The sequence below is a fragment of the Symphodus melops genome, assembly GCF_947650265.1.
Source record: "Symphodus melops genome assembly, chromosome: 4".
In the NCBI taxonomy this organism is placed as follows: Eukaryota; Metazoa; Chordata; class Actinopteri; order Labriformes; family Labridae; genus Symphodus; species Symphodus melops.
The window spans coordinates 15,223,120-15,237,507 of NC_136694.1; the positions used below are offsets into that span (position 1 = coordinate 15,223,120).

Below are 14,388 nucleotides of genomic sequence, written 5' to 3' on the forward strand. Positions count from 1 at the left end.
CAACCCTTAAGGCCTATTTAACAAATTCAGTCATTTTTAATGTTGCCAAAACCTTTTCCCCTTAAATTGTATAATTGCCAGGGGTCTCTCGCTTATGGAAAGTATTCTGGACTGGGTCTGCTTAGTACATTACAGGAGAAAACTACTCGTTTAAAAAAATGTTGTCTGTAATAAAACACTCTCTTTTTTTGGCTGGATAGCTCTGAGCAATGAAATCTGACATGACTGTTTTTTTAACATCATCTCTGGTGTCAGCAACAGTCAGGTGACACAATAAGTAACCAATAATTCCACCGAGGAAGTATTGCTTTATATCAGAGGGCTAAAGTGAACCTAAAGACAAAAGCTAAACCAGTTATACCTGTCAAACAGAAGGTCGTCAACATACTACTACAGGATGACACATTGGATGAAACCTCTGACATACCAATAATTTCTATCATGGTTCAACAGCAACAAAAACCATTTACGTTAAGGCTTTCTGATTTAAGTTTGATCTGTTTTATTCAACAAAAAGATGCATTCGCATAAGGTTTTCATCAGCAAGGCATGGAAGTAACGAGGTCTCAAATTTCTTTTGCAGACAAGGACGATGACAATTCCATACATGTCTGAATAAAGCCTGGCCTGAGAATTCGTTTTCAGTTGGCTATGAAAATATTATACAATCTCCTCAATGTCTATGTTCTAATGAGACTCCGTAACTAAAATAGTGTTAAATACAATCAATATATGATGGGCAGTCTGTGAAGAGCTGCACACGCCATAAAGACTACAACACAATCAAAGTGAATTGAATAATGCAATGCAGTTAGATTGCAAAGAAATCAACATTTCTTCTCATTAAAATACATTTATTTTAAAAGCATGAAAGCAACATAAGCAAAAACAATCATCCAGTGATGGTATGGCATTAGCAGACGGTCATAGCCCCACACGATTTTTTGCTGCACCCAAACATGCTCAGAAGCACTGTCATAAGAAAATACAGTACACTCCCAATAATGTTAACTCTAGTCTGCAAAAATCTATTGTTAAAGGAATAATATTACTAAAATATCACGTGAGAAGTACTTAGCATTGATCAGATGGTAAAATGCCTGTGTGAATAAAGAGGTTTTTATTGAAGGTTAATAAGCTCAACAGAATCATCAAGCAGCACATTTGTTTGGACAGTGCAAGCAGTAAACAGATCGCTCTGTGGCAGGTTTGAACGGATCACAAGGCATTGTTTTGGCTGTCTCCATCAGAGAATTCTTTAAAGGCATGTCTAAAATTACATTTTCTGTGCTTGAAAATTGCACAAAAGTAAACTTTCTGGCACATTCTTTAAAACCAGTGTTGCACTTTGTTTTTGTTCTTGTAGTTGTTCTAGCCTTCCAGTTAGGCTGATGGTCTTCAAGGCACTCATCTGATTCAAAGTCCAAAGGTGCGTGGTGTTTAGCTTTCGTTACAGTGAGCAATGAAAATATAGATTTTTATTAAATCAAAAATAGAAAGTCTTACACAGAAAACTCAATGAGCACACAACCAAATGCATAAATACAATAGGGCATCAGAGCCCATCGTTTCCTGGCCAGCTTTAAGAATTCAAAGATTTAAAAAAAAAAAAATAATAATCACAATAATGAAAGGGGAAAGTTCTTAATATTGCTACAATTAAAAAAATGTGTATGTGATGGACAGGGGTGTCTTTAATGATATATAAGGCTTTTATAATTCACTAACAGTATATCTGCAAAGGCACTTCTCTTAGCTTGGCACTCTAAATCAATTACTGTTAAACATAAAAAAGTAAATATAAGTTGAGGAGTTTACAACCATGTTCTTCACTTCTATTCCTGCACTTGGAGTGTGTATGTCTATGCTTATTTCATAACGTTAAAAATATCATTTATGATTTTGTTTAAAGGGATAAGTAGGTGTGTGGTTTATTTATTTTGTCTTTGGCAAGCAGCATGGCACTCAATTACAGGTATAATGATGTTGAGTATAGTGTAGTAATACAGGGTAAAACTGTGGTAACATCAAAATCCTTTACTCAGGCACATGTTCAAACATACACAGACACACACACTCAAACGCACATACAGAACAAACCAGGACAAGGAATGAGGACCTCCTACAGGAGGGGAAAAATGTTGTGGAGCTCAGTAGCCAGTTTTCATTTGATGTCGTCCTCTGAGACTATAATTGTGCACATTACTCCTCTCCTCCTCTTCATCGTTTCCACCAAACCTCCGTCTCTCGTTGCTTTTTCTTAAGAATAATTCCAAACTGTGAATGAAAAAGACGACACCTTACGATGACAGACTTCCCTTCATATTTTCACTAAGCAATGCCTGTAAATGTAATGAATATGTAATTCATCCGGTAACAGCAGGTCACACTTTATGATAAGGGCTATGAGATGTACCTCGTTCAAAAATCACACAACGCTCGTCATCAATAGGATGACAGAAAAAAAAAAAGTAAAACAGCAACATCATGTGCAAGCTTCTCCGTTTACAGGTTTGATACTCACTAACAATGATGATGATGATGATGATGATTACAGCTATCAGGATGGCCCACATCTGCAGGGAGTCAAGGTAAAGTCAACTCAGTTCCACACACAAGCTGGAATTACACATCCTTCAATTGAAATAAAAGACTTAAAATTAACAATATATTGTGTTCTGGTGGTAGAATGTATGATGGCACACACAATGTATCTTTAATAAGGCTTTACTTCAAGTGTTGGATGAATATAAAACGGCATATGATAACAGATATGAGAGTTTCTAAGATTCATACTTATACACACATATACATATGTCTTGCATTGACTTCAGTGAAAATAAATTGGATTTATTTGACTTTGAAGGGGTGAGAAGTGTCTTCATTTTATAGGCACCTTGCAGTTCTTCCACCAGTACTTCCTTTTCAGCTTGGCAGCACTGGTCTCAAACTGGGAGGCTCCGGCCTGCAGTGCGTCTGCTCTGTCATCCAGCTCAGACAGCTTTTGGTCACGTTCCAGCACCTTGTCCACATTAACACGCATAATGTCCACTACCTACTCAGACAGATGGACGGACAGACACACAGGCAACACAATCAACAGGAAAATATTTGTTATACGTCATTATTTTTTTAAATCACTGTCCCTTGTGTCTATGGGATACGAATCATTAATTTAGAAAATGTGTAAAAGATCAACTAAACACTGTCTTTACGAGCACAGTAAAACAGATAGAGCAGAGAAAATAAATACATATTTAAATGCTCCAACATGCTGCACATACAGGAGGATGACATCTTGCTTCTAGTGTTGAGTAACCTCTAACAATGTGACAAAACACCAAGCGGTGAGACCTGACAAGGTGAGACCTGTTACACACGAGCACCTCTGCTTAAAGAACTGTTTGTCTTGAATTAATCAGGCACGTGTACAGAAAGTATCAGAGAATAACCCAAATGTTCCACTGATCCACAAACCCCACTACTGCCCCTCCTCTCAGACAGAGAGGCAGGGTGGAGAGAAGTGTGTAGGCCCATGCATGCTGTTACATAACCATAGAGACAGAGATTATATAAACCTCTGACAGCCAATTGGAGGCTTTGTGTGACATGCTGAGGTTAAAGTTCTGCATGGGAGGGGCTAACATGACGGGAGAGGCAACAGGGCTGAGAAAGCGAGAGGCAGAACAGTAAAAGGGATTATGAGAGTACAGGAGGAACAAAGAATTTGGAATTCATTTTACTGTAATTACCTCGCTGACTCGGTTTTGAAAAATAAAAAGAAATGCATCATCAACAGGGAAGCTTCAGCTGAATGTCCTGTAGCATGTGAACTGACATGTGGAGGTAGAGCGCTCACGATCTACTGATTGTGTGGTGACTCATGACACCGCTGCCAAAGGGTTACGCAAAGCTCTGTTTGAGACAGACGTGAAGGAAGAAAGGAAAAACAGAGATGAACTGACGGGGAAGGGCGGAAGATTAATCTGTTACAGAGGTTGAGGTAAAAGAATTGAGGCTCTCCGGGTAAAGCATGCTTGGTAGAAAAAGCTTCTGAATTCAAGAGAAGAAATATCTTTAGAGAGCAGGATATTAAAATAAAAAAGTGTCAGACCTGTGAGAAAGCCAAAAGAGACATCATACCTCATCCACTTGGGCTTGGGTCTGCTGCAAGCGCCTGTTTCCTGACGCCGCGCCAGAACTTTCTGGACCGGGAGCTGACCTGTTGAAAAGTTATAACAGGTGGATATGAGCCTCATGGAAGGTTTACACAAACTTCCCCTTTGTGAAATAAAAATGTTACAATTAAATAAAAAATTTTTTTGAAAAAGTTTCAATAATAACACCTTGTCATGTGTACTTGAAGAAAGATTGCCAGCTGAAACAGTCTAACATTTAGGCTCCTTCATTCCACTCATCGTGCTGCAATCAACAGTCACTGTCTGCAGGTATCTTTTTTCCCCCCCCCCCTTTCTTTTTTTAACTTGCTTTTATGGATAGGACGGCTGAAGACAGGCAGGAAATGTGGGGAAGAGTGAGTGGAGTAGATATGCATCAAAGCGTCTACCAACTGAGTCTAATCTGGCGTAGCGGTAAATGTGTGCGCCCCCATGTAGGAAGGCTGTAGTCCTTCAAGCGAACAGCCCGGCTTCCAAATCCAACCTGTGGCTCATTTTCCGCCTGTCGTTCCCCGCTCTCTCTGCCTGATTTCTGACTCCATCCACCGTCTTATCTCGAAATAAAAAGGCATAAAAAGCCCCAAAGTAGACTGCATGAAAAAAATTAATAAAAACAGTGCGCTCGTCAGCATAATTTTGAAACCCATTTGAGATTTCGTCCCCAATAAATATGATTTTTTTTTTTGTTCTTTTAAATGTAATCTTATTCTTCATAGTGATTTATCTGTTATTTTTTCAATCCTCTTTACTTCTTCTCCTTCGTTTATTTCACATAACTATTTGTTGTCCTTCCTGAGCTGTTATCAAAGAGAACCTTGATGGAGGAACAATTCATGAATTTAAGGGAATACAGAGCCAAACTATCTCAGTCTGATTTCTAAATACTTCAAAAATAACTGCAATACATGTTTCTATGTTGTTCGTGCTATTTTTCACTTCAGTTAAGTTTATTTTCACACATCACTAGGCTGGGGGGGAGAGACACAGCACACCACTTATGAAAATGTAAAATATTGACACCTTTACGTTGAGTATAACATATTTCAAGATGTGTGAAAAAGTATTTATGAAACAAAAATAAGGTACAGGACTTCAAATATGAACGTTGATCAAATGAAAAAAAAAGCCTCTTGAAGTTTTCCAGGCGTGAGGATCGTCCTTTATATCGATGCTGGGTTAAAATATCTTTATAGGTTTCTTCCATTGAGCCACATGTTGGCCTTTTGCTCCCTCGCTGTCCCGTTTCTGACGCAGGAAAGGATCACTTGTTTTTATTTTTTTTTAAGGAGCATTTTCATTTAATGTTTTATGTCTGTCACGTTTCATAAACATGTGGACACTGTGCAGCTGGCTGGGTTTGAAAGGAGAACTTTTTTTGTTGATTTACAAGAAGAAGAAAAACATCTATATCATTAATATATTGACTATCACCACTGAGCTGAATAAAATGTATTGAAATTATGTTTGGTCCATATGACTCCTCCCTACTTTCTTTGTACTGTTCATACCAGTGTGGTTTCTGAAGTGTGGAGTATCAGAGAGTGCAGTTAACCTGTGTGTCATGACATTTTTAAAAAAAAAAAACCCAGAACAAGTGAATATTCTTCTTGATGTATTTACGTCATGGTTAAAACTGAAGGCCGTATTTATCCCTGCAGCTTCATACAGTGAAATACTGCCCCCCTCTGACATGAGACGGCATGACTCTGAAGTGACTCAACTTCTCCAAAGGAGGACAACAGATACCTGAAACTGAGCCACTCACACACACAGTATGATTTTGTTATATTGCATAGATTCAAATAAGAATAGGTTGAAATTTGAGCCGAGACAGTTAATGGACGACTCCTTCTCCCGGCAAAGCCACGCATAAACAAAATAAAGACACAAAACCCACAAACCCTTGCTGCAAAACAACTCTGATCATCCCTTATGACAAGCAACGCTACAAATTAAAGTGCTGTCCTGAAGAGTATTGTTACATTTCAAACATGAGTTTCAGATTAAATCACTTTGTATTGCCTTGTTGTTAAAATGTGCTCTAGAAATAAACTTGACCAAAAAAATGCCGGTGGTGTGCAGTGAGGAACTCTCACACGAGGCTGACAAACATCGACTCAACCTAAACTACCCTGATCTTCTGACCAGGACGCTGCAGACAGATCAAACCCTGATCACTTCTTCAATTTGAGAAAGAGGGCTCTTCTTGGCTTTCAGATAACATCAAAAGGTTCAACTGCATAAAATGACAGCGCTACAAGTTTCCAAAACACAATCATCCGTGTACTGACAGATGAGGAAGCGGCAAAGGATGCATTTCCTTATTTACCATCCAGAGTCTTCCTAAAAATTAGATTAAATTCCTTACTTTTCTCCAAAATAAAGACCGAGTTAACGCATCAAAAACTTTCTCAGGAAAACAAAAGACTAAAACAAATGTAAGAAAGTGGAGGAAAGTTCAAGGAAGCAGACTACACTATCCGTGCTAAAGCAAAGTATCAATGTGTAGCAGCCAGTTGATCCTACAGCCTGGGTGTTACTTTCCACACTGAGCTGAGAAAGTTAACATAAGAGCCTGACGGATTGTCTAAACATCTGTCGGCTGCTCTGTTTGAGGGTTTCCGCCCAGCTGATGGTCATCCTGAACTTTAAAACAAGCCAACGGCAAGCAGACATGAGCAAGCAGCGGACATTAATGACTTCTCTCCTGGACATACTGTATTTTTTTTCTCTCTCTCTCTCTCTCTCTCTCTCTCTCTCTCTCTCACACACACTCTCTCTCTCTCTCTCTCAGAGTGTAACATTCAAGTTCAAAGGAAATGGGGTCAATTCTTCACTGCATGACCATGTTGCAGATTTAATCGCATTCAAATCCAATGTCATCAAAACTTCAAATGAACCACACAGCCTATTTTAATAGAGCTAGAAAAAGAATAAAAAGGGATAATTATATTGCAGCTTCACAACAGCTATTTACAGTAAGTCCATGTGTGTAAATACACTCAAAAGACAAGTTAAAGATAGAAGAGGACAAATAGGTGAAATCTGCATTTTCTAAATTCTATATTAAAATGGATTTTTTTTCTTCATGTGTAACTGATTGTGTTCAATGGGATCATAATGTCGTCTGTGGTTGATCACAAGTCCCTGAATCAAACCACATCTAAATCATATCGTGGCAGAATTTGTGATGTTGGCAAATATCTTCTTGTTGTTTAAAGAGAACAACGAGATCAAACTCCTGATCTACATCCCTGCTCTTCTTAGATTGTAAACATCAGCTGGAGTGAGAAACAACAGCTCGCCTACATCAAAGTCCTGTTTCCACCAAGCGGTCCGGTTCAGTTCGGTTCGATACCCTTTTAGTTTAATTTTAATTTCCCAGCTTGGGATCAATAAAGTACATCTATCTATCTATCTATCTATCTATCTATCCATTAGCATTTCCATCATCAAAAGTTGGGAATGGTACTAAAGTAAGTGATCCTTACAGTCCTACTTTTTGGTACCCTTTGGTCAATTTTTAATTCTCAGTTAAAGCCCTTTCCCCCTTTATTTAAATACTGATTTCATATTCATGTATGTGTCTTTATTGGTTTAAAGGTTGATCTTTCTTTATATGCAGCATATTACTTTCTTCCCTGCGTGTTATTTTATAGGTTTTGAACTTTATTTACATTGTGATATTGTTTTGGTTTACCTGACTGTATGTGCATTACTCTTCTTGAATAAAGTAAAATAAAACAAAAACCAGGATTGAGGCGGCCGGTTTCGGGTTACTCAAATGACTCCACTTCCATACTCAATGAATCAAACGAAGTAGGCAGAAATATCAGCCTCCTGTACGTCTCTATAGAAGAGAAGGCACTAACAGATAGTACGTACTGACTACTGACAGATTGAGAAGGCACTTTGCAATTCGGATGCACCCCCTCTCTGCTTCTTTGTTGAACTGAATTTATAGCGAACTACACTGTGTTGGGTTGCTGTGATGTCACACTATTACATAGCTGACGCAGACTGGCCAACCGTGCTTTACGAAAGCACCATTGTCCCCCCCGCTGCACTATTCCCCCACCGGCCAGCACGGCCCGCATCAGGACTAACTTTGTCTGAGCCCGATTACCTCTAGGACATGCTTTATGCTTCACGTTATTATAAAGCAAGCGTAGCTTACAGGCGAACTCGAGAAAAATAATAATAGTAAAAAAGGGACAAGCAGTCGAGTCCACGTCTGCACATCGGAGAACAACGGAGAGAAGCATGACAGCAAGGTTACTTGGTAACTTATTTTGAGTCATCTTAGGTCAGACACTGCCATGAAGGCTGTCAGTGAGCATGAAGTGACACAGCGCCATTTCAGGATCAAACCCATCATTGGAAACAAAGACACTTGCTCTGACTAGAGGGGGCGGAGGCATGTGGTCGTTGATTGTGCAGGACTGCCTGGCTCTGCTCCTGAAGTCAAAGCGTGATGAACAAATTTTAGATCAGGATGGTTTTGTGTTACAAATCACTCTGTAAGGTTGCTTTTATTTACCCAACAATGTGGCCTGTGTGTTGTGTAAATGCACCTGAAGCTGCGCAAAAACCACAACCATTTGGCAGGAGCTTATTACAGTAGAAGAAAACTTGTGATTTTTTTCAAAATGATGTGAGAACGCAGCAAGCTATTATCCTGCAGCGAGTGGGAGTAGATGGTGATGTTCATATTCTGTGACCGCTCGGTGCATGGTGAAAACCGTTTTAAGAAACATCAAGCTTATTTGATGACTTGTTGATCCGCAAAGTGTTATTATGAACTCTTTGTCTCTCTATATATTAATGTCAAGGTAATTTGTGGCAATAATGTTTGAACTTGTTTTTTTATTTGTTTATTATCACAAAAAATAAATCTGTAATGCTTCTTTAACCATGTATATTACTGATTTAAAAAAAACAGGTTAGTTCAGGTCATGATAAATCTGGATGCGAGGTGCACTGCTGCCAAGAACAAAAATATATACACCTTTTGACGATAAGCCTCTCTTGAACGTGTTTGGTGCGATCGTGGATGGATTTTGTCAAGGGTGCAATATACAACTTTGATAAATGAACCTGATTTGAGTCTGCAGGTTTTTTAAATGGCTTCATGTCGTTTAGAGCATTTCCTCTGCTAAGGGGCCCGTAAATGGATGCAGGGGTGGGGGAGGATAACAGAGGAACAAGGACTTTGTAAGAGATTTGGCTTAGCCTACATTTTTTTGACTACCCTAAATGACAAAAATGTGATAAACAAAAACCCAACACCCTCTTGTTATAATAACCACAACTTTAACTTGCCTCTTAACTACACAACAACAACAAACTTCAGGTAAATAGGTCACGTAGTGCAGATTTTTCCTGGTGTATAGTTTAGCACTTATGGTACGTTACTAATAATTTTCTGTGATTTGAAATCCCGTTCCACTATTTGACTCGAAGTAAGAGTATGAGTTTTTTTCAAACGAATATATAAACGTAGTGAAGTTTGTCAAACCTAACACAAAACACGGATCCAGAGGAAGGCTAATATTAGCTTTTAGCATACACTCATTGTCGAACATTTATATTTGTCCAACTGCGCACTTAACTTGTGGCTTAATTGTGTCCTGTAGCTGTCATTTAATTGACCAGCTTGTTGAATGCCGAGTGTTGCATTTATGTGATTTAAAATAAACAAGTCCCGATGAACAGCTAGCTCAGACCAAACTTGTGTCCGAACACTTGTTGCATGCTAGCAGCAAACTTTTGGGCGTAGCTTTTTTCTTTCTTCCTCTGATACTGTTTCACCAAAAACTCTTATACTGGTACGCAATGTAATGACAAGTTAGATTGTAACATTTGACAAGTAAAACGACTGTTAAAAAGAGAACACACTTACATTTTGAGGTGAAATGCCTGTGAAGGATAATGACTCTGAGCCTAGAAGCTAACGCTGAAGTGTCAAGCCGTAACAGTCGGTGTGATGCTGCGTTCAAGAGCTGTCGGAAATAGGACAAGCGCCTAAGAGTCGCGTACTAAATCCAAACAGAAACGCCTCTAGTTGCTATAATAACTTGTAAAATTGAGTGATTTAAAGATGAGTTAGTTTTGGTTTTGGCTTGAGTTTATCGATAATATCCCAATTGTAAAGCTTATTATTTCCTGATGTGATGATTAATTTATCATAAAAACTTTTAAAAAAGCATCCGTCTGCTTTTAGATTTCTCCTTTACTATTCAAACCAAACATGAACTCACTTTCTAAATTACATTTGGTTGTAAGATTAAAGTAAACTCGTCTTTATTACTTAAGCTATCTAGATGTGAGTGAACAATAAACACCTGAAGGTAACATTAAAGAGGCGGTAGGTCGTTGCTCTTCTTACTGTCATAAATGCCTGATAAATATAATCACACTTAAAAATGTTACAGGGTGCTGATAAGATTTCTTTAGTTGTCACAAGACATTGAATGATGTGAGACCGCCTCTAATCAGTGAATGTTCACCCTTCCTTCATTCCTTTGGGACATCTGACTAATATGCGAGGAGAAAGCAACCAGTAAAGCCCGTGATCATCATGTGACATACAGTGGGGTATATACTTGGACATATTTTTTTTTCTCTTTAAAGTCAGAAAAAGAAAACATAGTCTTAATGAATGAAATACTACAGGCTGTCTTGACAGAATATGAGTTGTTCTAATTTTCGTGTCAGACTTGTACTACAAGGCTGCAATCTATCACTTGGTTAACTGTGCTAGAACTAATTCCCTTGGTTGTTATATGAGCAGATTTATGATTGTGACAAAGAATATATCAACAAAACACAAAAAAAACAGACAATACTAACAGGCTCAAATTCCAAAAAGAAATGCTTAATTAGTGTGTGTGTGTGTGTGTGTGAGAGAGAGTGTGTGTGTGTTTGTGTGCGTGTGAGAGAGAGAGAGAGAGAGAGAGAGAGAGAGAGAGTGTGTGTGTGTGTGTGTGTGTGTGTGTGTGTATGTGTGTGTGTGTGTGTGTGTGTGTGTGTGAGAGTGTGTGTGTGTTTGTGTGCGTGTGTGAGAGAGAGAGAGAGAGTGTGTGTGCGTGTGTGTGTAAGCGAGAGAGAGAGTGTGTGTGTGTGTGTGTGTGTGTGTAAGCGAGAGACAGAGTGTGTGTGAGAGAGAGAGAGCGAGAGAGAGAGAGAGTGTGTGTGTGTAAGCGAGAGTGTGTGTGTGTGTGTGTGTGTGTGAGAGAGAGAGAGAGAGATTTTGTGTGTGAGGGAGAGTTTGTGTGTGTGTGTGTGTGAGGGAGAGAGAGAGAGAGAGAGATTGTGTGTGTTGGGGGGAATACAGAAATTCTTTCAAGATTATGTAAAGATAATAATCTTGAAAGGAGTGAAGTCTTTCACAGAGTTTCACAGAGTGTTAAATATCCTTTTAGATGTTTCATCAAGTGCTTTTTTGGACATTTCACATCTTGCCACTGTCTCAACTGTTTTCAAACATAACATGGTCAGCATCAAATTCAATGCAGGCGTATCATTTCAAAGTAACAATGACTTTATAAGTTTTAACATTCTGACATGTTGCTATTTTTAATTAAATAGATTTGTTTCACAAATGCACATTGTTTTTATTTAGATTGTACAACATTTTCCAGCTTTATATTGGTACATATTTACTCATGTACTTTTCTTCTTTATATCCAAGCTTAAACTATAAAACTTAAATTTACCCAAGTCTAAAGTAGTCCTACCTTCAGAGATTGGGTTTGGGATAATATAGTGAGATTACAACACAATGACCCCATAATGATACTTTAGTGAAAATAACACCATGGTTCTTATTCTAATTAATGTCTTTAAAAATGCACTAATTCACTTTTCTTATCCAAACATTGCTCTGGCAGCTTTCAGAGACCTGACAATAAGAGAGGTGAAGATAGCTGTGTTTACCAGATTGACAAACAATGTGAGAATATTTTTTGTCTGAATATTAAATTTAATACAAATACAAATTAAGACAAGAGCATGCATGCACAACAAACAGTTATAAATGTCCATGTTAAAATGTTGAGAATGGTTAAGATAAACATGACTTGTGTACATGATCTTGTAAATATCGGTTAGAAACTTTTGAACATTGATTATAATATACTACAAAATAAACCTATATTTGGTTTTATATGAATATTGTGTTCACGAGATATTCTAAGCTCTGTTAGGTTATATACTGGTGACCTACTTTTTCTACTTCCATCTCTCAAGTCAATGAGCTATAACAAGTAACAGGATATATTCCATAACTAAACGTTATACAGTAAAAACTGGGAAAACAAATAACATAAATGTCTTCATCATCATACTTAATATTGTATATCGCAAAAGAAATGAAGTCATGCAAACGGTTTAAGCCCTTTTAACAAATCCCCCTAATCCTTTGTCCACAGGATGTAGTTTATTTTATTGATATTACTTTATATTTTATCATTGTCAGTGATTTTCACTGACATAAACAGTTGGCAATGGTACCAGGATGTTATTTGGAAGCCTGTGCTTCCAAATAACATCATGTGCTCTCTTGGTCAGCTACATCCCAGACCCTTCATCCAGCACAGCTCCCCCTCCAGGGCTCTGAAAGTAGACAAAAAGTATAAAGCTAGACTGCTTACAAATACATACAGCGCTTGGTGTGTAGGGCTTTATTTAAAACTGCATGTTTAATATGAGATTCATATAGTTAAAAGAGCATAATAAGAACAGTTAAGAATTAACATCAAACCATAAATACTTACTTCATGTATTTCTTTCTGAGCAGCCCCTCCATGATACATCATGCTGGAACTCTCCTCCTGTAAACAAGTTATTCAAAGTTAGTCCTGGTAGCTTTACAAGTGATGTCCTTTTACCAAAGATGTATCTGAAAAAAATCTAGTTTTCCCTTAATGTCCTAAAATGTGACAGCAACCTTAGATTATTACATTCCCTGTCTCTACTTGCTTTTAAGCCAGTCATCGGATATTTCTTGCAGGTGCACTAAGTGTACGTTAATGGGCTGCCTTCACTTCTGCCTTTAGCACAGTAATGGTTGATTGAGTTACATCTTATCCCTGTTGAACAGAGGGGAGCCTCTCAACTCTTCATTCCAGGATCTCCAATTGGTCTTTTATTCCTTTTGGCAAAGACCCAGTTGCCCTTGCTGATGGATGACTTTGTTCTCTAAATGAAACCTTCTTGTTAACATTGTCTGAAGTTAGTAAAATCAACACTTACTTTGAAGCATGACAACAGGCAGAGAGAAGTTGTGTAAAGATTTTCTGTTTGAATTCTTATTAAAATGACCATGCTTGTGATTTCTTATTCTCTGTATACTCAATCTGAAATGTGCAAAAGGAAAATATTAATTGATATATTAATTTACAATTTGTGATGAATTGCATTAAAGTTCAAAAAAGTGGATGAATTTATTTTTTATATTGATTCATCTTTTATCCTGTAGTTTCTGGTGCATGCTTGCAGCATAAAATGTAAAGATTTTACAGAAGAGCTGACAGAAGAGTTACCAGTTCTAGAGCTGCCTCCATCAGTTCTCCATCCTCGCTGACCTCAGTGCTGCATCCTCCAGGGAAACACTCTGAAGAACGCTTCACCCGTAGTTTCTGAAGGAAGTCCATTGCTGTAGATTTTCTCAGCAGCGCTATCACAGTAACAGTTGACAAAGATGTCATATTGTCCAATACCATAGCCAGCAGGTTGGCATATCAGGAATGCTATAACATTCAAAGCATCTTACCTCCCTCACTGATGTAGGGGATCAGGAGCATCACAGTGAGCAATGTTGCAGCCATGTTCTCGCATAGACTCTCACACACTCAAGTGTTGTGCTCCCTTGCAGCTCCTTATGCTTTGTTTGTCACCTGGGAAATCCCCACGCCCACTACCATCCCAGTAGTGTTGCCCAAGAGGCATTGGATGGATTTGTAACAAACACTGAGGGTTATAATTACACAGCTAACACTACTAAGTGTGTAAATGCTTGTTAACCACGAGTGAAGTGGATTCAATTGTATAGTATTACTCTGCAAAGAAATTTGACCTTTAAAAAGCCAATGTAAACGATAAATATAATGCTTAGTGAGGCCTGGCTGGTAGAACCACACGCTAAGGTAGGGGTCTCCAACCTTTCTTCATCTGAAAGCTACTTTGAAAAAATAAAAGTGGCCAAGCG

General features: G+C 38.2%; 1 protein-coding gene across 1 annotated transcript; it reads right to left on the reverse strand.

Annotated features, from left to right (window-relative positions):
• Positions 1 to 833: 833 nt before the first annotated feature.
• vamp3 (vesicle-associated membrane protein 3 (cellubrevin)) lies at positions 834 to 10,208 on the reverse strand. The gene is made up of 5 exons (XM_079340783.1): positions 10,081 to 10,208; positions 4,144 to 4,222; positions 2,897 to 3,055; positions 2,525 to 2,576; positions 834 to 2,277 (listed from the first exon to the last, which is right to left on the reverse strand). Coding segments are annotated over exons 1-5 (309 nt in total). The 5' UTR covers positions 10,083 to 10,208; the 3' UTR covers positions 834 to 2,260.
• Positions 10,209 to 14,388: the final 4,180 nt, after the last annotated feature.